This window comes from Podospora pseudoanserina (genome assembly GCF_035222485.1).
Source record: "Podospora pseudoanserina strain CBS 124.78 chromosome 7 map unlocalized CBS124.78p_7, whole genome shotgun sequence".
Taxonomy (NCBI): Eukaryota; Fungi; Ascomycota; class Sordariomycetes; order Sordariales; family Podosporaceae; genus Podospora; species Podospora pseudoanserina.
The window spans coordinates 1,298,189-1,319,696 of NW_026946671.1; the positions used below are offsets into that span (position 1 = coordinate 1,298,189).

At 52.5% G+C, this 21,508-nt stretch overlaps 9 protein-coding genes across 9 annotated transcripts; 4 read left to right on the forward strand and 5 right to left on the reverse strand.

Annotated features, from left to right (window-relative positions):
* Positions 1–11: 11 nt before the first annotated feature.
* NOP4 (RNA recognition motif-containing protein) lies at positions 12–2,345 on the forward strand (the record flags this gene model as incomplete). Its single annotated transcript, XM_062950679.1, has 2 exons — positions 12–950; positions 987–2,345. The coding sequence occupies 2 exons, from the start codon at positions 12–14 to the stop codon at positions 2,343–2,345; spliced, it is 2,298 nt and encodes a 765-aa protein (XP_062796713.1).
* A 411-nt stretch (positions 2,346–2,756) lies between these two features.
* On the reverse strand, positions 2,757–5,681 carry LAS21 (major facilitator superfamily transporter protein; the record flags this gene model as incomplete). Its single annotated transcript, XM_062950680.1, has 5 exons — positions 2,757–4,112; positions 4,162–4,762; positions 4,814–4,941; positions 4,999–5,395; positions 5,458–5,681. The coding sequence occupies 5 exons, from the start codon at positions 5,679–5,681 to the stop codon at positions 2,757–2,759; spliced, it is 2,706 nt and encodes a 901-aa protein (XP_062796714.1).
* Positions 5,682–6,480: 799 nt separating this feature from the next.
* On the reverse strand, positions 6,481–7,324 carry QC764_710605 (uncharacterized protein; the record flags this gene model as incomplete). Its single annotated transcript, XM_062950681.1, is given in 4 exon segments — positions 6,481–6,605; positions 6,660–6,707; positions 6,764–7,002; positions 7,018–7,324. 3 exon segments carry the CDS (start codon positions 6,924–6,926, stop codon positions 6,481–6,483), a joined length of 336 nt encoding a protein of 111 aa, XP_062796715.1. The 5' UTR covers positions 6,927–7,002; positions 7,018–7,324.
* Positions 7,182–9,600, forward strand: pli1 (E3 SUMO-protein ligase pli1; the record flags this gene model as incomplete). The annotated part of the gene is made up of 6 exons (XM_062950682.1): positions 7,182–7,880; positions 7,994–8,389; positions 8,439–8,740; positions 8,803–8,902; positions 8,960–9,185; positions 9,240–9,600. The coding sequence occupies exons 1-6, from the start codon at positions 7,733–7,735 to the stop codon at positions 9,598–9,600; spliced, it is 1,533 nt and encodes a 510-aa protein (XP_062796716.1). The 5' UTR covers positions 7,182–7,732.
* A 935-nt stretch (positions 9,601–10,535) lies between these two features.
* On the forward strand, positions 10,536–11,685 carry QC764_710615 (uncharacterized protein; the record flags this gene model as incomplete). The annotated part of the gene is made up of 3 exons (XM_062950683.1): positions 10,536–10,877; positions 11,118–11,228; positions 11,284–11,685. The coding sequence occupies 3 exons, from the start codon at positions 10,536–10,538 to the stop codon at positions 11,410–11,412; spliced, it is 582 nt and encodes a 193-aa protein (XP_062796717.1). The 3' UTR covers positions 11,413–11,685.
* Positions 11,686–12,218: 533 nt separating this feature from the next.
* QC764_710620 (uncharacterized protein) lies at positions 12,219–14,396 on the reverse strand. Its single transcript, XM_062950684.1, has 8 exons — positions 14,155–14,396; positions 14,015–14,059; positions 13,904–13,935; positions 13,726–13,836; positions 13,571–13,658; positions 13,042–13,504; positions 12,844–12,988; positions 12,219–12,789 (listed from the first exon to the last, which is right to left on the reverse strand). Exons 2-8 carry the CDS (start codon positions 14,025–14,027, stop codon positions 12,649–12,651), a joined length of 993 nt encoding a protein of 330 aa, XP_062796718.1. The 5' UTR covers positions 14,028–14,059; positions 14,155–14,396; the 3' UTR covers positions 12,219–12,648.
* A 324-nt stretch (positions 14,397–14,720) lies between these two features.
* Positions 14,721–16,884, reverse strand: QC764_710630 (uncharacterized protein). Its single transcript, XM_062950685.1, has 5 exons — positions 15,952–16,884; positions 15,683–15,928; positions 15,494–15,612; positions 15,314–15,438; positions 14,721–15,250 (listed from the first exon to the last, which is right to left on the reverse strand). Exons 2-5 carry the CDS (start codon positions 15,720–15,722, stop codon positions 15,082–15,084), a joined length of 453 nt encoding a protein of 150 aa, XP_062796719.1. The 5' UTR covers positions 15,723–15,928; positions 15,952–16,884; the 3' UTR covers positions 14,721–15,081.
* Positions 16,493–16,882, forward strand: QC764_710640 (uncharacterized protein; the record flags this gene model as incomplete). Its single annotated transcript, XM_062950686.1, has 1 exon — positions 16,493–16,882. One exon carries the CDS (start codon positions 16,493–16,495, stop codon positions 16,880–16,882), a length of 390 nt encoding a protein of 129 aa, XP_062796720.1.
* Positions 16,885–17,980: 1,096 nt separating the features above from the next.
* On the reverse strand, positions 17,981–19,976 carry ERG3 (c-5 sterol desaturase). Its single transcript, XM_062950687.1, has 2 exons — positions 19,159–19,976; positions 17,981–19,091 (listed from the first exon to the last, which is right to left on the reverse strand). The coding sequence occupies exons 1-2, from the start codon at positions 19,902–19,904 to the stop codon at positions 18,302–18,304; spliced, it is 1,536 nt and encodes a 511-aa protein (XP_062796721.1). The 5' UTR covers positions 19,905–19,976; the 3' UTR covers positions 17,981–18,301.
* Positions 19,977–21,508: the final 1,532 nt, after the last annotated feature.

The following is a 21,508-nucleotide window of genomic DNA, read 5'->3' on the forward strand; positions in this document are numbered from 1 at the left end:
AACTCGCAACAATGGGAGCAGACAAAAAACGCCAACGCGAGGACGGCCCCGTCGAGGCCACCACCTCTTCCACCGACCAATCCTCCTCCAACCCCAACAAAAGACCCAGAGTCGACAAAAACCGATCCCTCTTCGTCCGATCCCTCCCCCCATCAGCCACCAGCGAGTCCCTCACCAACTTCTTCTCCCAACACTACCCCGTCAAACACGCCACCGTCGTCCTCGACCCCAAAACCAAAACCTCCCGCGGCTACGGCTTCGTCTCCTTCGCCGACCCCGAAGATGCCATCGAGGCCAAGATCAAGCTCAACAACGAGCTCCTCGACGGCCGCAGGTTGAGGCTCGACATTGCCCAGCCCCGTCTCCGCGATGCCGCGAAGGCTAGCACCGAGGTCGCTGCAAGAGTCGTCACCGAAAAGCGCCAGCGGGAGGAGGAGTTGGCTGAGCAGAGAAAGGCGCCCAAGCTTATTATTCGTAACTTGCCTTGGAGCATCAAGTCGTCGGAGCAGCTCGCCAAGCTGTTCCAGCCTTTTGGCAAGATCAAGTTTGCGGATTTGCCCAATTCGAAGGGGAAGCTTTCTGGTTTTGGGTTCGTCACGCTTCGGGGTCGCAAGAATGCGGAGAAGGCGTTGGAGGCTATCAATGGCAAGGAGATTGACGGGCGGACGGTGGCGGTTGATTGGGCGGTTGATAAGCAGACTTGGGAGCAGCACAAGGAGGAAGAGGAGGGTGGCGAGGAGACCAAGACTGAGAAGAAGGCCAAGAAGGCGAAAAAGGAGGAGGAGAAGGAAGAGGAGGAGGACCCGAACATGACACAGGAGGATCGCGATCTGGCGAATTTCTTCAAGAATTACGGCAAGAATCTCGAGGACGAGGTGGAGGATGATGATGAAGATGTCAACAGCGAGGACGAGGACGAAGATGATGACGAGGAGAAGGATTCAGACGAGGAGAAGGATTCAGACGAGGAGAAGGATTCACACGAGGAGATGGACGAGGATGGCGATGCCGAGTTTGAGGATGCATCAGACGACGACGAGGAAGAGGCAAAGCCGGAAAAGAAGCTGTCCACTGACAACTCCACCACCGTCTTCATCCGCAACCTCCCTTACACCGCCACCGACGAGCAGCTTAAGGCCCACTTTGAAACCTTTGGTGCAATCAGGTACGCTCGCGTGGTCAAAGAGCGCGGCACCGACCGGCCCGCGGGTACTGGATTCGTCTGCTTCTTCAACCACGACGACTATGTCTCCTGCCTCAAGGGCGCTCCCCGTCGCCCTGCCCCCACGCTGGCCAAGCACTCCGTCCTGCAGGACGAAACCCTCGACCCTGAGGGAACGTACACCCTTGACGGCCGCATCCTCCAGGTCGCCCCTGCCGTTGACAAGAGCGAGGCTGCGCGGCTGCAAGAAATGAGCGCGTCTAAGAAGGACAAGGACAAGCGCCGTCTTTTTCTGCTTCAGGAGGGTCAAATCCCCGCTAGCTCGCCCGTTTTCAAGACGCTCTCCGATCAGGAGATCAAGATGCGCGAGGCGAGCGCGAAGCAGAGGAAGAAGCTTATTGAGAGCAACCCGGCGCTTCACATCTCGCTCACCCGCCTGGCGGTAAGGAATATTCCTGCTAATATGGACTCTAAGGCCCTGAAGGCGTTGGCCAGGGAGGCGGTGGTGGGTTTTGCGAAGGATGTCAAGGAGGGGAAGAGAGCGCCGCTTTCGAAGGAGGAGAATCTCCGGGGTGGTGAGCAGGATAAGGAGGCGGAGAGACATAGGAAGGAGAAGGGGAAGGGGGTGGTTAAGCAAGCCAAGATTGTGTTTGAGACGGTACAGGGGAGCAAGATTGATGAGAAGAAGGCGGAGGGAGGGGGGAAGAGCAGGGGGTATGGGTTTATTGAGTACACCTCGCACCGCTGGGCGTTGATGGGGTTGAGGTGGCTGAATGGTCATGCGATGAAGAATGAGGCGGGGAAAACGAGCAGGTTGATTGTGGAGTTTGCTATTGAGAATGCGAATGTTGTGCAGAGGAGGAGGCAGCATGAGCAGAAGATTCGGGAGGAGGGGCCGAGGGCGCCGGGGTCGAGGGCGGAGAGGGAGAAGAGGGAGAGGGAGAGGGAGAGGGGGAGGAAGAACAGGTGGGAGAGGAAGGAGGAGAAGAAGAGGCCGGATACGTGGAATAAGAGTAGCAAGGGGAAGAAGAGTGCTGTTCCCAAGGAGGAGAAGGGTAAGGCGGAGCCGCAGAAGAAGGAGGGAAAGAAGAATGCGGAGGCTAAGTTGGCCATGAGGACGAAGATTGTGGCGAGGAAGAGGGAGATGAGGAAGAAGAAGGCGGAGCTCAGGGGTGAGAAGTAAGGCTGATGGAGTTGTTTTGTGTATGGGCTTGAGAGAGATAGATTCGAGCGGTTGTTGTTAGCATTATCAAAGGGGTGTAATTCAATGAGGATATTATCTGCGCCAATACACCGTCGTGTGTGTGCTCTGTCTACCATGAAATGGAGGCTTTTTACTGCTCGGGAGCCCAACTGAATCACATTTATTTTCATTCTGCCGTATTCCAACCGTTGGAGGTTATTTTGACTCGCATGATGATCTGACTCGTATACAAAATGATGCCAAAAGTATCTCTACTATATACCACCCTTTTCAGTCCGACACGACAAAGGTCCCAAGTATTATTGACAGAATGCGTCTTGTGATCATCCAAAAGGGGAAAGACGACAAGGTGCCCATCTTCCAGAAAGTCCTCTCTCCCCGTCCCTCATTTCACGCCTTCTCCCTCCCACTCCCCTCCCTGACCCCAAGCCAATAAAACAAACCCCCCATCCCGACATTCACCCCCAAATGCACCCCCCCAGCCCAGGCAACAACATAAAGATACTTTGGGCTGAAAACCGTCCAAATAAACAAATGATCCCTCAACACCCCACAAGCCCCCATGACCGCAGCCGTCGCCGCGGCGATAAACACCGTCATGAGGGAGACGTGCAACTTGTACACATTTCCCTCTTCCCCTCCCCGGCGGCGGCTCAGCAGATGTTGTCGTTTGCTCAGCAGCAAAATCACCGTCGCCACCGCCCAATACACCGGCCCAGCCCAGTTCGACAAGAACGTCAATATCCCCACAAACGTCGCGTTGTACGTCGCGATCCCATTATACGCCGACGATAAATCGATCGAGCTGATGGCGTTGGAGCCGCCTTGTGCGAAGAACGAGGCGTACTGCAGCAGTAGACTCGACAGCGTAATCTCCCCCAGCTCCAACTCCGGTACATAGGAGAGTAGTAGCCTAAACTGAAGATTATAAAGCAAAAAAAGCGGGATATCAGTAACCCTGCTCTGCGTCACCAAAAAAAGCGTCAGCACCGTCAAAGCAGTGAAAACCCCCGGCTGCCCCTGGCTAATCTGCTTCTTCGCTCCCATGAATCCCAGACTAGCAGCCATCAGGATCCCCAACCCGATAAACACCGCCCGCGCTCTCTCCACCAGCTCCCTCCCCCCACCACTGAAATTAATCTCCAGCAGTTTCTTCACAAACTCTGTCAACAATTCTGGCGCATCCTCCACCACAAAGGCAACCTTGAAGGTGAATGCCGCGAGCACAAGTCCAATCGACGTCGCAAAAGAAAGCCAGATTGGCAGGCTGGAGAGGCCAAAGGTGAGATGTTGCTGGATCCAAAAGTATGTTGCCCCGACTAGACACCATAACAGGACTGGGGACGTCTGGAGGTAGAGCGTGACAATGTCAGGCTCTCCAGCGAATTTCTGGCCGGTTTGGTTCCAGGATTTGATGATGCGAGCTGCGAGGAGGATCACACCAAAGGAGACAGCATGGGCGATTGGGTGGGCTGTCTTGCGGTTGAGGCCCCGGACGAGGAGGTAGCCGAACCAGGCGGTTGTGCTCCAGTACCAGAAGTGCTGCTCCTCTTCGACGTAGCTGCTGGCGAACATCATTGCGCCGTAGGCGAGAGTGACGAGGGAGAAGGGGATGGATGGGAGGGTGGGGGAGGAGATGAGAGCGAGGACGAGGGCCGAAAGGGCGATTCCAAAACCGAGGAGCATTTGTGGAGTGTCATAGTTGCTCGCCATGCCGGAGAGGAAAGATTGGGCTTCGTGGAGCCACTGCTTTTGTTAGTCAAGGTAGTTGCGGGAAGAGACGGGGAGAACTTACGTTTCCTGCTTTGGGGATCATTTCCTGGTAAAGGTCAGGACTGGCTCCTCGGTAGACTTGTTGATACAACTGCTCAAATTCCATGTAACCGGCAGCTAGCTTCTCATCGTCTGTCTCGGGCTTGCCGTCTTCCTTAAAGGACCACTCATACATCTTTTGGCCAAAAGCCGCGTGGGCCACCTGCATGATTTGATCCGCGTTGCGCATGAGAATCTCGGCCTTGACTTCACTGCTAGACCAAAACGGCAAAAAGTCAGGGATGGTCGCGCCGAGGTTGTTCTTGGAGATTGGAACGCCCATCAAGGCGGCAAGAGTGGGCGCCAGATCGGACTGCTCGACGGTGTCGTAGTACTGGAAGTCGGGGTTCTCTGGCAGCGGTGCTCGATGTCTCTTGTTGAGCTTCTTGAGTTTGGGGGAGAGGAACAACAAGGCTGGGGATGTCTCTCCAGCGGAGGAGGCGCCGTGGTTCCCAGCGTCGTTCATGCCGTGGTCTCCGCAGATGACAAAGAGGGTTGACTTGAGGTGGTCTTTGGACTCGATGGCCTGGTAGATTTGCTTGACGATGCCGTCCATCTCGTGCTGCTTGTTGAGCATATGGGGGCTGTAACCGTCAGTACCACCAGCACCTGTCCGTTCACCAGCAGTGGCTTACCTCCTCGGCCCGCCCTTGTGCCCAATATGATCCAACCCAAGATAATGCAAAACCAGAGTATTCCAATCCTTCCTCTCCAGTTCCTCCGGAACATGCCTCGTGACGTTATTGTCGACCTCGGTAAAGTCCTATACAACCCCTCAGTCAGCCCCCTAAACCACCTCTCACAGAGCCATCCCACCTACCGAAACAAAAAAGCTAGTCGTCCCCTCAAAGCGGTCAAACATGCCCGGAAACAGCTTCAACCATGTATCATCTCCGTACATGACCAGCTTTCCCTTCTTCTTCCTCTTCATCTGCGCCAACCACGTATCCTGCGACGCCAAGCTTGAGCTCTCATCCCCCTCATCCAGATTAAGCACCACATCCAGGAACGAAGGAATAGACCCCGTGGTTATCGCCTTGAGCCGTGGCATCGTAACAGTCGGCGAAGTGGCATGTGCCGTGAACGGTAGAGCACCCCCATCGCGAATCAGTCTATTCCCTTCTCGGTCAGCCTTCCCCCCCATTTGCGTCGGACAGTATTCAGAGACGTACGATTGGGTAAATTTGAAGCCGCTGGTTGCTGTGTAGACAAAATCACTGTCGCAAAAGGGTCAGCATAAAGCGCACACTGTATGAAGAGGGGCTAAGGGGGGAAATACCTCCGCAACGCATCAACAACCATAAACACCAGCTTGTCAAACTGCGCCTTTGGTGGCTCGCCATAAACGGAGCTCTCGCCATACGTCGCAAGGCCAGGGAGAAGTGGCTTGTAGGGAAAAAACCCCTTGCCAAAGACGAATATGGCGATTGGAACCAGAAGATTGGCTGCCACCAGCAGCAGAGTGCTCAAGATGCCGCCATCGCGACTGCGACGCGGCGACATGTCCAACTTTCTTACGCTGGTATCTGAGGCGCGCGTGAGCAGGAATTGAAGCTTAGTGGGGTGTGGTAAGAGATGTCTTTTTTTGTTTTCCAAGGATATTCCAGTCTATTGCGTACAGCAGGCCATCCCCAAAAACTCCAAGAAGAAGAAAAAGAGACAACTGTCAACTCAGTTTTCAGAGATAAGGTTGAACATATCCATCTTGGTGCAGTTTGACCCCATGTCTTGGGATTTGGACCTTCTGGAATGTCTGAAGCAGCAGGCGGGGTTCGTGATTGGACGGACCCCTAGTCCAAGATTGGCCCCAGACATCGAGGCCCCACACTTTGCCGCAAGCCGTTGCACCAAAACGGCAGGTCTGAATACCATGAGGAAGGTCTTTGATCAATCTTCGCAAGCTAGCAAATGGGGGAAAACTGTGGCATGACACAAATGTATTTCTCACGAGATGGTGCCCTCCTCTTCCGGGTCATTGCCACCGAGTGATTGTTGCTTTCCACCGAGGGTATCAGAACTCGTCTTGAATCAGACGAGCGTCGACTCCAACAATTTTCCACGACCCATTATTAACGCCAGAAAAATGACCAAACGCCTGAACCAGTCCAATGTTGCGCTGTCTCCATGCTGCGTGTGCCTCCGCTCCGTCAAGGCAATGACCCTTGGCCCCTTGTCTCTCCTCGCCCATTACAGGCTCAGAGCTGAGTGGCCAACTCCAAGTCTGAAGCTGGCCATGGCTCCGATGTGAATATTGACCTGTTGGGTATCAAAAAAAAGTAAAGCCTCTGAAAGACCACAAAACTCATTTCTTCTTGCTGTTGGTCTTGGGGCCCTTCTTGCGGAAGACAATGTTGGACTTTTTGCCTCTCCGCTTGCGCTCCTTCTCCTTGTATGGCGCCGCTGGCTTCTCATCAACCTCCATGGCAACTGAATTATGTCAGTTTGAAATTCACTTGACTTCACTTCGAGAGTCAAACTCACCCTCCTCCTTCTCAGCCCCAACCTCCTTGGCCTCCTCATCCACGGGCTCTGCAGACAGTGTTAGCACATATTTACTCAGTTGTGTTAAATATTTCCAGACATACCGTCGTTCATCTCGAACTCCTTCACAGGCTTGGGCTGCGCAATGAGCTCTGCCAACTTGGCATGTAGACGCTCAGCACGAGCCGCCTCGACGGGCCCGAAGACATTGGCCTTGAGTTTCCGGTTGTTTTGTTTGATAGTGCTGGCTCTCGAGCTCTTGCCCATTTTTACGGTTTGTGTGTGTAAAGTGAAATTGCTGGCGAAACGGAACTATCAAAACTTCTTGGTGGTGGTGGTGGTGGTGATGGTGGTGGACAACTGGTGAATGGGAGCAACTTGGTGAGTGAAGATGGGGCCAAAAAGTCAAGGCACGGATAAGAGCATGGGATCAAAGTTGATTTTTTTTCTCGACGCCTCGATAACCAAAACCCTGGTCCAAGCTCCACACTTAGAATAAGTACTGGTACTTTTTGGTGGATACCAAATTCCCCTGCCGAACTCTATTTCAGCACAACTTCAGGCAGCCAGGACCTCCAGACCCAATCAACCATTTGTACCCGAGACTTTCTCCGCACTCGAGGATCCGACGGCGACAGTGGCGGTACCCTTGCAAAAGGGCAACAGTGGACGATCGCTGGTCGTGGGCTTTTCTGCCGCCCAACTCCGCCTTTTTGTATCGACGACCACCCTAGAGTTTCGCGACAGCGCAGAGCTGCCGGTGACGAGGGCGTCAAAGTCTAGCAGGTTACACGCGTCTCCGATACTTCATCAGCCATCACAGCATCCAGGATATCGAGTTTGAGCAAGAATCGCTTCAGGGCATCATCAACAGGCTGCGCGCACCCGCTTCTTACCCGTAAACAAACGGGACCTAGAGACCCCGGAGACCGGGAGAGAGGTGCGGTGCATCACTCCTTCCTTCCCTCCTTCCCGCGCCCTCGCCCCGAGAACCCTGGGGTGGCTGCCCTGTTTAAATATTGGAGGTCGGCGGCCTGAATTTGCCGCGCCCTCGCTCTCAAGGACATCGGGCCATGGCCGACAAGACAGCCGAACTGCAGAACCTGACCCGCACCGTCCAGAATCCTGCTCTGCAAAAGACGGTGCTCCAACAGATATGTCAGGTCAATGGCCTCGCTAAGACGGGCAACAAAGTCGATCTACAAAGGCGGATCACCCAACGTGAGTCCCTTCCAGTTCTTTTCCGGTTTACTTGCTATTTATGTACAACCCTACCTATGTTGCGTTTCATCCCACGCTTCAATCGCGCAGAGTGACTAACTGCCTACCTCCAGAATTATCCAACGTGTCTGAAAAGCAAGATTGGCAGCAGTTCGAGGAACTCCGCAAGAACATTTTGGCGCGTGCCACTCCTCCAGCATCTCGTCCTATAGCCACCCCGACAGCCAGCCCTGCGATAGTTGTTCCGCAAGCTGCCCTCCCAGCTGTATTGTACAACAGTCAGTCGCAATACCAACCACCACGACCGGCAACCCCGCCCCAATATGCTACCATGGCGTCCTCTTATGGCTCTTCGGGTTATCGGGCGGCATATGGCGGCTACAACTCCCACTCGGCCGGGATGCCCATCCAGAAACCACCACCTGCTCGACTAATCGAGCATTTTGCCTTTAAGTCGAGCCCTTTCTACGAGCTGAGGCACCAGCTGGGCAAACCCCGAGAGTTGGAGGGTATGTTGAATTATATATAGAGTTACTGCATCTGCTGACAACGCAATAGTAATGACGAGTCATAGGAACACGGAAAAGATCGAGTTGAGAGGGTCGGAGATGTCTGTGTGCGATGAAAACCCATCCATGAGGGTTCTGGTGTTTTGTGCCAACGGGACAACGCCAATTCAGGACATTGCCTTTCCTTATCAATGCGAACTACGGGTAAATGGCGAGGAGGTCAAGGCCAACTTGAGAGGGTTGAAAAACAAGCCCGGCTCGACGAAGCCTGTCGATGTGACGCACCTGTTGCGCTTTCGACCTCCGAGCTATACCAACCGCATCGAGGTGACATATGCCTTGACTCAAAAGGTGCCCGCGGTGCGGTAATCCCTGCGTGGTTACCTTTGGAAACGCTAACATTTTTGCTGCAGAAGTTTTATCTGTCCGTGGTCCTCTGCAAAACAACCACGGTGGAAGCTCTGGTGCCGCAGATCAGGCAGAAGATCCGGAAGGAGCACGTTATTGATGAAAGTAGGCACATGATTATTGTTTGTGTTTGTGGATCATTGCTGATATTTGTTCGCACAGTTACCAAGGCGGCCAGTGATCCAGATGTGGTTGCGACATCGCAGAACCTGAGCCTCAAATGCCCCATCACATACATGCGTCTGACAAATCCATGCCGCGGCGTCAAGTGCAACCACATTCAGTGTTTCGATGCATCTTCCTATCTCCAGATGCAAGAGCAAAGCCCATTGTGGGTGTGTCCCATTTGCAACAAGGCCACCCCGTTTGAGCAGCTGGCGATTGATGAGTAGGTATCCCTGCGGTGGTGGTTCTGCATGTGGTTTGCTGACATGTTATCCAGGTACGCGCGTGACATCTTGGCTCGCACATCGGAATCTACGGAGCAGGTCACCATTGAGCCAAATGGAGAATGGGCTCTTCCTGGTGCCAAAAAGGACACAGGAGTTTCTAAGAGTCAGGAGGCTAGCTATATTGACGACGATGATCTCGTGGTTTATGAGAACCCCAGCAAGCCAAGTTACAGCTCTGCACAGCATCCGTCGAGTGCTGCTTATCTGGGGACGCCACAGAGTGGTGCTTCTAGAGACACCTCTGCTGCACCCCGGTCCTCCAGCAAGCGATCCGCTCCCGAGGTCATTGACCTGATTTCCTCTGACGATGAAGATGATACCCAGCCCGCAAAGCGCCCGAGGTACTACTAGAGGCAGGATATTGATGAAGTGGGAACACTTGGCGCAACAGTGTTGAGACGAAAACGCTTCCCCCAGAGCCGGTCGAGAGGACGTTACCGGGACTGATTTGCACCGTAAAGAGGAGCATAGCAGGTAAACCCGGCGGTGCACAGATACACAAATCGGGTTTGGTTATGCGGTGTGAATCTGGTGAGTTGGGGACAGGTATCCTGGTGTGATGTTTTTGATGTGTATAATTACAAAACCCCGGGATTTTTTTTTTGCATTTCCCGATTGTGGCTGGGCATGGCATTGGCGTTTTGAGCGGGAGCAATTTTCATTTTGGGCGTCATCACAAACGGGCAGCCGGGACGGAGCGGGAGTTGGGAATCCTGTGCAGCAGGTATTCTTTTCTGCTAGGGAATGAGGGTTGATATATCCATGGTTTGTGGATTGTTTTTAAGCCACTGGTTGCTTTGCGACTAGAAATTTGGTAAATGATTTATAAAAGGTGGTGTGATTTTGGTGATGTGGTTGTGAGAGTGGACTGAAGTTGGGTGAAGCCAATGTGATTTTGTTGAAATGTAACAGCTGGCTTTGGGAGATAGGCATTGAATGTTTCAAGCCAGTTGGCATATTATTTCAGGGTTTAGAAGCACCCAGGATAGATGAGATGGTTATGATGTGTTTTGTCATCAGCCCCCTGAGATATAGGTCTTAGTTGCATATTTTGTATAGTTACATGCGTCTGGCCCCACAGTCCCTGGCTTGGCTTGGCTTGGCTTGGCTCTGTGCTTCAAAGCTCCCGGGAAGCAACTGGCGGGGATCACTTCTTGTTCAACAACTTGCATCATCTCGAGCTCCAACTTGCAACAAACAAACCCGCGATTTCTAAACTACCACCTCACCTCCCCGACGCGACATCCTACAATCACCCCACCGCGAATTGATTGACCACATCCAAAATGTCCTTCGACCCCGTCCCCCCACCCTACAACCACCTCGATCCCACCGCGCGCTTCCTCTCGTCGTCGGCGTTGGATTTTTTGTTGATTGAGGTTGTGCCAATGTCGTATCGGATAAACTCGGAGATTTCTGAGGGTGAGGGTGAAGAAGAGGAGGAAAGGGAGGCCGCGTTTTACCGGTTGGAGGGGATAGGGTACCGGGTTGGGCAGGGGCTGGTGGAGAGGTTTGCGAAGGATAGGGGAAAGTTTGGGGACGCGCTGGATGTGATCAAGTTTGTGTGTAAGGATCTTTGGGGGTTGGTTTTTAGGAAGCAGGTGGATAATCTGAAAACTAATCATAGGGTGAGTTTCTTCTTTTCTGTCAAGTGGGGGTTGTGTGATGGTGGGAAGGGGATCAAGATGGGTGAAGAGGGAAGGGGGTGCTGGATTGGGATAGGCACGGAGATGTCAGGCGCATTTGAACAGAGATGTGTTCTAGGAAAGGAGTTGGATATCACAGAGGGATTACCGGGAAGTGGGGCAATGTGAAAGGGAAATTTTATATGGGAAGGACATGCTGACAATTTATTTTGGTGGAAACAGGGCGTGTACGTCCTGACGGACAACAACTTCCGCCCACTAAGTCGGATGAGCGTCGAGACGGGAGGAAGAAGTGGAGGGGCGCAACAGGCCGCTGTTGTAAGAGCCCAACCGGTAAGTTTTACCCACCCTTCGCACCCAATCTTCACAAATACACTGACGTAAACAGTTCCTATGGGTACCCTGCGGCATCGTGAGGGGAGCCCTCGCGGCGATGGGGATACAAGCCACTGTTCAAGCCGAGACAACGGAGCTGCCAGGGGCGGTGTTTCAGATCAAGACTTTGCCTGCGAAATAGCTGGTCTCTCTTTTCTTTTCATCATTGATCATAGCTGGGCCTAGAGACAGGACAAGCATTGGGTTTTGAAACTATATGAACAGCATCATCCCGGGTTTAAAGGTGCATATGGGAGTTTTGGAGTTCAAAGGAACGGGCGGGGTAGTGATACCTAATGGATTCTTATGAGAGGGGGTTTGACTGAATTATAATTTTTTCTCTCTATATCTAATGTGTTGTGTTGCTGTGGCCACCTGATGACTTTATATCATGGCCTCAAATCTTTAGAGACCACATCAGTGTGAAATTACAATGTCTTTCCGAGAATAGTATCTACCTTTTGCTTGTCCACACACACACACACACACACACACACACACACACACACACACACACACACACACACACACACACAAAACACCTTTCACATTGTCTCTCTCCTCATCATTATTTCCCAGCCCCGTTCTGCCAAGCTAGATAGGATAGACTGAAGAGTGTATACAGATATAGGATTTGGAGAACCAGGAAGAGGTCAATGTTAGGGTACTGAAGAGGTAGAAAATTCGAGATATATGCTCCATATTTGACCTCGATTATCTACCAGCCCCTCTACACATGTACCCGCAGCTGCATACTCTCTCATGCATATCACACATTTGCTGCCATGCTAATGCTTGGAATGATCTTCCCACACAGTACAGACTCGACAGATCCTCACCCCCCATACCCACCCATATATGACTACCAAGAAAAGACACCCACACCTAACACTGAACACCTCCTCATCCACACCATGTTCCCTAACTGCAGACAAGTTCACACTGTGCTCAAAGAGAAATAACCGCGTATATTATGTAAAAACTGGCAAAGACTACACTCTATATGCTCCCCCCAACCCCCTTGTCAACTCCACAACCTCCCCCGTCCTTCCAACCGTCTAGAAGGATCTAAAGAGTTCACAAGGCACTCCTGCCAGCCTTATCGCTTAGTAATGAACGCAGACGATGCCCTTTACAACCTAAAGAGAGAGAAAAAGACCAATCAGCTACCCTGTTTCTGTTACAAATTCAAACAGTGCATTTCTATTTGTTTGCTCTCTATCGGGGGGTCGTTGTCACACATTCATCACTCTGAGCTCCAGCACAAACAAACAAAAGCCACGAAAGAAGTTACTTGGTAAACTACACATGGCTTGTCGCGCGCGAAGAGAGGTAGGAAAGAGAAAAGAAAAAGAAACTTTTGGGTATGGGGGTTTGTTTACTTCTGGGGAGGGTTGTGGGCAAAGGTAACACCCTTTGAGATGTTGCCCTTGAGACCAGACACGGCGGCCGCGAGGAGGGCCTTCTCCTTCTCGGTGATGTCGCCAAGGATGTCAATAGCCTTCTCGGCACCGTTGGGCTATTCGCTTGTCAGCATAAGAGGTCAAGACTGGGGGGAGGGGGGAAGACATACGCCGAGCTCAATGGGGACGGAGAAGAAGTCGACACCAGTCTTCTCGGCAATCTCCTTACCGCCGGGGACACCGGGGAGGTAGACGTAGCTGGGCTCAACGAGGCCCTTGGCACCAGCAGCAGCCTTCAGGAGCTTCTCAGCGAATCTGGTATGTGTGTCAGCAATAGCCCAACCTCTTTCTCTGATGATTATGCTCACCTGTAACCAGCATAGGCCATGGAGAGGGTGGCAGAGCCGGCACCATCCTTGGCCTTGACGACCTCATCACCACCGAACTGGACGCGGTTGACAAGAGCATCGTACTTGTCATCGGGGATGGTGACGGAAGGAGTGACCTTGCTGAAGAGAGGGACGATGGTCTCGCCGGAGTGACCACCAATGACGGGTACGGTAAGCTCTTGAGGGTTGGCCTTGCCGACGATCTCAGCAACGAAGGTCTCGGCGCGGACGATGTCGAGGGTAGTGACACCAAAGAGGCGCTGGGCGTTGAAGACACCCTTGGACTTGAGGACCTCGGCGGAGATGGGGACGGTAGAGTTGACGGGGTTGGAGATGACAAGGATGAAAGCCTTGGGGGCGACCTCGGCGGCAACCTCAATGAGGCCCTTGACGATACCAGCGTTGATGTTGAAGAGATCGTCACGGGTCATGCCGGGCTTGCCTAGAGTGGGAGGTCATCGTCAGCACTTATACGCCGGGACGGCAGCACGGCACCAGTCGGACGTACGGGGAATGCCAGCGGGGATGACAATGATGTCGGCATCCTTGAAGGCGGCCTTGGCGCCGTCATTGGCGGGAAGGTAGCCGGTGGTTTTCTGTTTGCGGCAAAGGTCAGCCGGAGTTCGCGGGTTCGCGGTTCGCGATTGTGTGTCTGTCACTTACCGCCTTGGAGGAGATGTGGGACAAGTCGGCAGCGACACCGGGAGTGTTCACAACATCGTACAGGGCGAGCTCATCAACGAGCGGGGAGAGGCTCAGAAGAAGGGAGAGCGGCTGCGGACGTCCGGTCAGTAATGCCGCTCAAACATGACGGCGATGGTAGTGACGGAGGAAGCTATACCTGACCAATACCGCCAGAGGCACCAGCAACCACTATTCCCAATGTTAGACTCCCGTCTCGTTTTCCATGCCAGTTATGCGCGCATGTTGCGCGGTTCGGGCAAACACTTACCGGCCTTGACCATTTTGAAAATATAAAGGGGATATAGAGGGGTAGCTGTTGAGCGCAATGTGATTGTCAGCTTTGCGGTGTTTCTGAGAAGGAGATAAACGGGGTTCAGAATCAGCAATGAATCACATGGGAATACCTACAATGAAGGCGAGTGCGTAGGGGCTGTTAGAGTTAAAATCTAACGGTCAATGGATTGGGATGATGGGAATCTGGTTGAGCTGGATCCGGGAGAAGGGGGAAGCTTGGGGGGCTCAAGCTTAAGTAGAGTTGGCGGGGTTATGCTTGGCTGACCGCGATCCCGTGTCGTCAGTTGCCCCGCGTTCCTCCCCCTCAGCCGGCGTCTTGCTGGGGTGCCAGGGAGGGGTCCGTTACTATTGCCGGAGGGCCAAGTGTACAACAGTGTGTCACAGAAACAAGAGGCGAGCAAAGACGCCATCGGCCTATTCGGGGAGACTCCCGCCTGGAAAAACTCAATTGATGCATCCCCTTTTGCTGCCCTCCCTCAGTTACCACAGCTACCACAGCCGTGATACGTCTCCGTCGGTCATCAGTCCTCAGTCGCGAACAACTCGCGGCACGGGCCGGCCATGACTGCGGGAACTGGCCGACATGTGGGTTCCGAGGCCCGACACTCGGGTACTGGACTCGGGCAAGATCGGGATGCATTCCATGTTTTGAATCCCAAACAGGCTCGTGAGAACCCGCCGGCGGGTTCAATGGCTGTTTTCATAAATAAATACCCCTGAACCAAAAGACACCTTTTAGACTACACATGTCGTCACTTGAGCTCGTCGATTCCTCAGCGAATGATCATTATGAATGCCTCGTATATTGACCGCAACACCGCCCGTTGGCTGCAAAACAGATCCCGACTGAGTAGGTGATCCTCTGCTTGTGGATATCAAACGCCATGCCCATTCCTGAATGCAAGATTTGACAATCCGTCCCTGTCCCGATTTTGCCCCGGCATCCCATTCGTGTCATCCAACTCTCTGTCTACCCGAGGAGTTGCGGACTCAACATCAGAGCTTTATAAACGTTTTCCCTTTTTTTCCCGTTTCCATCCTTTACTCGGACTTCTCGGCGGCCTTCTTGGCGGCGTTGCCACGGAGCTTGGGCTCGGGGGAGGGCTTCACGGGTCTCTGGGAAGCACGGATGGCGGAGGCGCGGGCAACGGCGACCTGGCGGAGATCACCACGGTACTTGGCGGTCTGCTTGGCAATAGACTTGTAGGTCCTGTAAATCCATCACTGTCAGCATGGCTGGCGATACCCTCACTTCGCGTGGGTTGCTACTGACTTGCGGTTGGCCTTGGAGGCGCCAATGGTAGAGACGGTTCTGCCGGAGGCGGGCTTATTGCCAGCGGACACCTTCTTGGAGATGACCTGGATAGTGTTGTTCTCACCGGCAACGACACCGATAGCCTAACCCATGTATATATCAGTTCCTGTTGACTCCTTCACTCGTATCTTATCGTACCTTGTCGTTGACGTAACCAGCGTACTTGCGGGAATGAACGTTGGTGAGGTTGAGGGGGTCGCGGGAGAACTGGATACCACCGCTCTCCTTGCGCTTCACAAGGAAGGCGTTCTGGAGGCCTTTGTGTGTGCATTTTCGTTAGCTGGGGCTCGCTTGAAGGTTCGTGACGGATTCTCGGGCCAGACATACGGGTAACCTCCCAGATGAGATCAGCAGAGACGTTGGACATTTTGGCGGTGTGTGGGTGGTTTGGGGTTGGGCGAGGCGGTTCGAGTGAAGTCGTCTGCGAAATCGTTTCGTGATCTTGAATTTCGAGATCCAACGCCTGGATTTTTTGCCTGGCTCGCAGCAATGTGGGCTCGCCTAACTATCCCGAAGGGGTTTAGCCTATAATTCCTTATCGCTTCTTATCAGTTGAGAGCAAACTCTTGGCGGCTGGCCGAGCTGGCTTGCATAAGCTGGCCCGTGCTTTTTTCTCCCAAGCACCACATCCGTCATTTCACCTGCTGACGAAGCTCAGCCATGGCCCCAAGCCCCAAGAAATGTCATCAGCTTGATCACCGCCTCGTTGCCCATTCGGCAGCAAACCAAACCATCCGGAAACCCGGGAAGTTTGTCAATCAACCACCAGTCGCATTAGCGCAACTGCAATGTCCAGAACCACATTCCTCTGACTGCTGCTGTCTTGACCCCTTCTACATTCATTCACTCTTTTTGTTTCTTTTTCTTTTTGCTTTCCGACGCTATCACCACCCCTCCATAACCATCGCATCACGTCAGTGCTTTACGCCGCATCTCGAGATCTCCCCGAAGTGAAACGAACCGAGGCCTCCGCCGCAAGACTACATCCACCAGATCTCCGGGCCGCAAACGCAACCTCTTTTTGCTTTGACGACATCTCATAAACAAAACACACTCGCCAGGAGGTTAATTTACGCGTTTTCTCTGAACCTTTCCCAAGGCGGCGCACATCAATTTCCATCACGATATACCGCAGCCATGACCTACCTCTTCTACTCAACCCTCACCCTCCTAACCTTTATCCTCACCACCCTCGCCTACCTCTTCCGCGCAACCTGGCTCCCCCACCTCTCCCAATCCCGCACAGCCTCGTACCTCTACTCCCGCCTCCCGGGAAACTCGTCCTTTGAAGCCGACATGGAAGCCGGTCTCTCGTCGTCGAATTTCGATTTAAACACCAACCTGGCAGCGGGCGATTCCAGGTCGGGGCTGGACGAGGTCGCGAAGAGGGAGATCTTGCAGATCATGAAGAAGAGGAGGTTGAAGTTTGACGAGGCGAGAAGGGTGTACATGGAGCAGAGGTTTGCGGCGAATGGGATTGGGGCGGATGGGAGGCCGAGGGATCCAAAGTTTGTTAGTTTCTCGTGAGGGAGGAAATGCAAATCCGAGAGTCTGTTGGGGGAGGGGTTGTTTGGTCTGGTTAAGGTTTTTCCTGTTCGCTGCTGCTGTTTGGAAAACAGAGCATATATCATGGGTTTGGCTTCATAAACCAACCAACCACTATCGTTAATTACTTTTCCTTCCTTTTCCTTATCTTGATTTTTTATTGTTTTGTTATTTATTTACATATTCCCCTACTTTTTACTCTTTTTGTTGATTTTTTTCATATTTTGGAGCGGGATAATCTGCGAAGGCGTTTACATGGGACGGGGTTCCTTGGCCGGACGGATTGCACATGATGTGGCGAGAAAGGGGGGGCGGGAAGGGGGGTAAGAAGGAAGGAGGGACATTTGATACCACTGGGGAGGAGGGAGTTTGAAGGTTTTTACATACGCAGGCGAAAAATAAAGAGATGTATCCCACTCGATCAGGTTTCAGTGTTGTTTTCAGGGTGAAGAAGCCTGATGACTGGATGTCTTTTGGAGATATACCAAAATGTCTTCAAAGAGCTATCCCATTTTCCCAGTGCTTCTCGAGAGCTTCTTGCCTTTTATATAGGCCTCAACAAAGGATGGGAAATGTGCTTGAAGGAGAAGTCATTAAAATTAGAAACATGGTTCTTAATAAAACTCGGAATATAGTTGCTAATCTGTGTAATTTCAGACTGACCAGGCGATCTTTGATACTTACTATAGCAGATATTGAAGACCATATCCCAATCTTGACATGTCACGGCCAGACCCTTATATCCAGACATAGTGTTCTCCTTCAAAATGGACACATCCATTCATCATTACTAAGAGCCACCGAGGCCTCCACTACCATTACTCTCCAACCACAAGCCTTCATCCCTTTCTCAAACCCAACCCATTGCCAACGGGTCATATTACAAGAATACCTATACTAATATGTACGTATCTCAAGAGCGATCTCCCATCAGGAGATACCCCCCTGTTTTGTGTTTTGGTCCTCCGCCCTCCTCCCCCCACCCCCTATTTCCCACCCAACCAACCATTCATTCATTAAAAAAAACGCCAACCCTACTCCCTCGCCTTGCTTGCTGCCCATTAGGATCATGCCCCTCCCCCCCGCCCCACCTGTCCTCCTTCCTCCCAATGATATTAACAAGTCCAAACCAACCCAAAGATAATTATTATATACAGACGCGCATTCCTCATATAACAAAAAACCCTCACTATCCATCACAGGACAAAAAACCCTACTTTCCCAAAAGCCCAACATGAAACCACCCCTTCATTACATTTTCATCATGAACACCACCGACCGTGAGCTTTCTGCTCAACCTCACCCCAGACCACCAGCCGCCACAGGGTGGTAACCCAAAAGAACGGTCAACCCCAAGCCAACCCCCCCCAAGAAAGTTTTGATATCAAAAGAAACAGCTCCTCACTGCCTCTTCTTCGTCTCCATCTCAGGCTCATACTCCCTATCATCCTCCCCCTCCACCTCCAGCTGGATCTGCTCCATCACCTCCACCTCCTTCTTCCAATGCTCCTCGCTCATCTTGACCTCCTTCTGGAACATCTCCTGCTCCGGCGCCCTGTAACTCCCGCCAATCCGATCCCACAGAGTAAAATACTGGCCATAGTTGTAGTTGAAGGCCAAGTGATGAATCGAATGGCACGCCGCCCCGTTGATGATGGGGTTGTTGGCAATGTACTCCCCGTCGTGAATCATAATCGTCCAAAAGTTGATAAACACAAACAGCGCCACGTACGCCACCTTTTGCAGCGGGAAGATGAAGGGGAAGATGTGATACGGCAGGCTCTGTGCGTAGCCGTCAAGAGGGTGGAAGGCGTGGCTGGCAAAGGGCGTGGGCATGATCCACTTGTGGTGAGGCTTGTGGAGGTGCTTGTACACCCAGGGGTGGTGAAGGCCACGGTGAATCCAGTAGATGCCAAAGTCGGTGAAGAAGAGGAAGAGGGGGATTTGGAACCAGTTCCACCACGGCCAGGGGGCTTCGTCGAGCGTGTCGTAGAGGAAGCCGTAACCCCGGACCTCGGCGACGAGGAGGGGGGCGGTGCAGAGGGCCATGATGGGCATGGCTTCGTTGGCTTGCTTGATTTCGAGCCAGATTTGGTTCTTGAGGAACTTGGGGTGCTCAAAGGTTTTCTTGTCGAAGACGAAGAGGTAGGAGAGGGAGGCGAAAACGAAGTAGACTAGGAAGCCGAAGATCCTGGGGAGGGAGGGTTAGTGTCACTTGCGGGTGGGCATTGCGTGTGAGAGGGAAGGGGTAAACAAACCAGAGAATGAGGAATAGCGAGACTCCTTGGCGCCAGATGTTATCTCTAGCCCATAAACTGCCATATGCGGCTTGTGATGGTGTCAGGTACAGGTACTCTGTCGCGGGCTTGTACTGCCATGTTGACATGGAGGTGCCATTGGCAAAGGTCTGGGATGTAAGGCCGGATGGAGCTGGACGCGCTGGTAGCACCCATTGGTACATGTAATCGAACAGAAAGGTATCGCAAACTTCGAGGACGACGTCCATCTTGAAAGAATTGTGCGCAGTGGAATGCGCAAAACGGGAGAAAATGAGAAGCAAAAGACAAAGTTGACGGAGACGGTCCCTCTCCCACGCGACGCGAGCTTGCTCTAGATAAGAGAATGGAGGGGAGGGGGGGGGGAGGCGAGAGAAAAAGAAGCAGCGGTCGAGAAAATTGCGTGAGGGAGAGGGCGACTCCCCGGCTTGTTCTAGTGCGATTTCCACACCCTTGGCAACGACCTTCGCTGGCAGGGACGCAGGGGGCAATCTTAAGAGCGGTGGAGCCTCTGATTCTTCGGCCGCGCTGTTTCCGAACGGGACGGGGATGATTGCACAAGAACGGAACCATGCAGTGTGAAAGAGGTGTCTGGAAGATGGGGGCCGGTATCTTTGAGATTGGAATTGATCGGACTGGGAATGCTGTATACACATAATATACTTTTGCTGATAGACATTGAAAAAGGGCAGTGGGTTGAGCTTCCTAATCAAGAAGCTGTCCATCATCGTCCGTCTTGGACCGCAACCCCTGGACCGAGCAGGTCTCGACAAGCTGGAATGGCACCAGTTGGGATGAAGAATTGGGACAACAGCCGTCAATCCAATTCGCTTTGGCGGTGGTCGTGCAACCAAACTGTCGAGTTGCATGATCCGTTTGGCTCTCAAGCTTTTGATTCGCCCAGATCTGGCACTAACTCCCGGAGATTCGAAGCTGCCATGCGGCAGAAATGGCGTGAGCTCTTCATTCGATGGGATGGTGTCCGTTCAACGACCCGAGGCCGAGCCTGCTAACCAGACTGTGGTTTGGCCAATCGCAGACTGATTTGGCTTAGATCCCCCACATAGATTGATAAGCACCTGCGAGATCAAGCGGCCTCCGCGCACCTACCACTGTCTGTCTAGCAGCGACACCGAGCCCGAAGCCACCGAACCCTGCCAGGCACATCTCTGATCCCATTGGGGCCCAAGCTTCTGCCATTCTCACGGGCCATGTTGCCCGGAGTTCTCGGCATGGTCGGGATGCCATCAAAACCTCCTACAAATCTTGTTCGACGGTCGCTCTGTCTGGTTTGTGATCTTGTGATCTGCCATCCCCGTGTACGTACCGAAATGCCCAGATCCCCGTGGAAAAGTGATCCCCTCTCGAAGCAAATCGACGCGATACTGAACTAACAAGGCCGTACGGCAGTTTTCTCTGCTTCTACATACTGTCTGCACTACCACTTAGTTGGTAGCTCCAGTCGAGACAGATGCTGGATATCAACGTGGCTATCACGAGAGGTCATGTTCAGCCTAGATCACGACCGTCTTCATGAGGGTTGGTCTTCCCCTCATCTTGATAGTTTGAGTTGTCCAGCCCCAAACAAAAGTTGCAGCTCGAGCCAACAACACGAGGTCTCATCTCAGAGGTACTTGTCAGCCTTGTTTATCGCTCTATGGCCAGCTCATGAACACTGTCTGTCGACACAATCGTCGAAACCTTCTGTGTCACATGGGACGCTTCCAGTATAGTTGACCAGTCGCCCGAAAACCAGCGTGCTGGGTGCCCATGGGATACCATTCCGGACTCTACACGCCACCTTGAATATTACAAACCTTTGGGTCCAAGGTAGTTGATCGATCAGATGCTATCACATCCCTACCATGCACGCCCTGAACATGAAAAGTTTTACTGCAAGTCAGTAACACCTGTGGTGATCGTCTACTTACACCTTTTGAGATAGGAAACATACTGGGTCACTGTCCTTCAACGTCTACTAACTATCTTTCGAGGCTTGTTGATTGTCTTTGGAAGTGTTTTAACAGTTTTTGAGGTGGGTTTGAAGTAATATTCTGCTTTGGCTTACTTCGCAGTGTAGTTAATCCATGCAAAGCGTAGTTATCAAGGTCGGAAACTCGCCTACAAACACCAGTGTCGCTGGCGATCTTGAGGACCTGTTCACAAAGAGTCAACCATCTCCAATCATTCGAACCCCTTACCCCTGAGAGAGACCCCAGATTTCACCTACCCTGATGTCACAGATGTAGCCTAAGCCAAACCGGGCATAATGAAACCAAAGCACCCTCTCAAAACTGCCAAGATAACAGGGGATGTCTCTGAAAATTTTGTT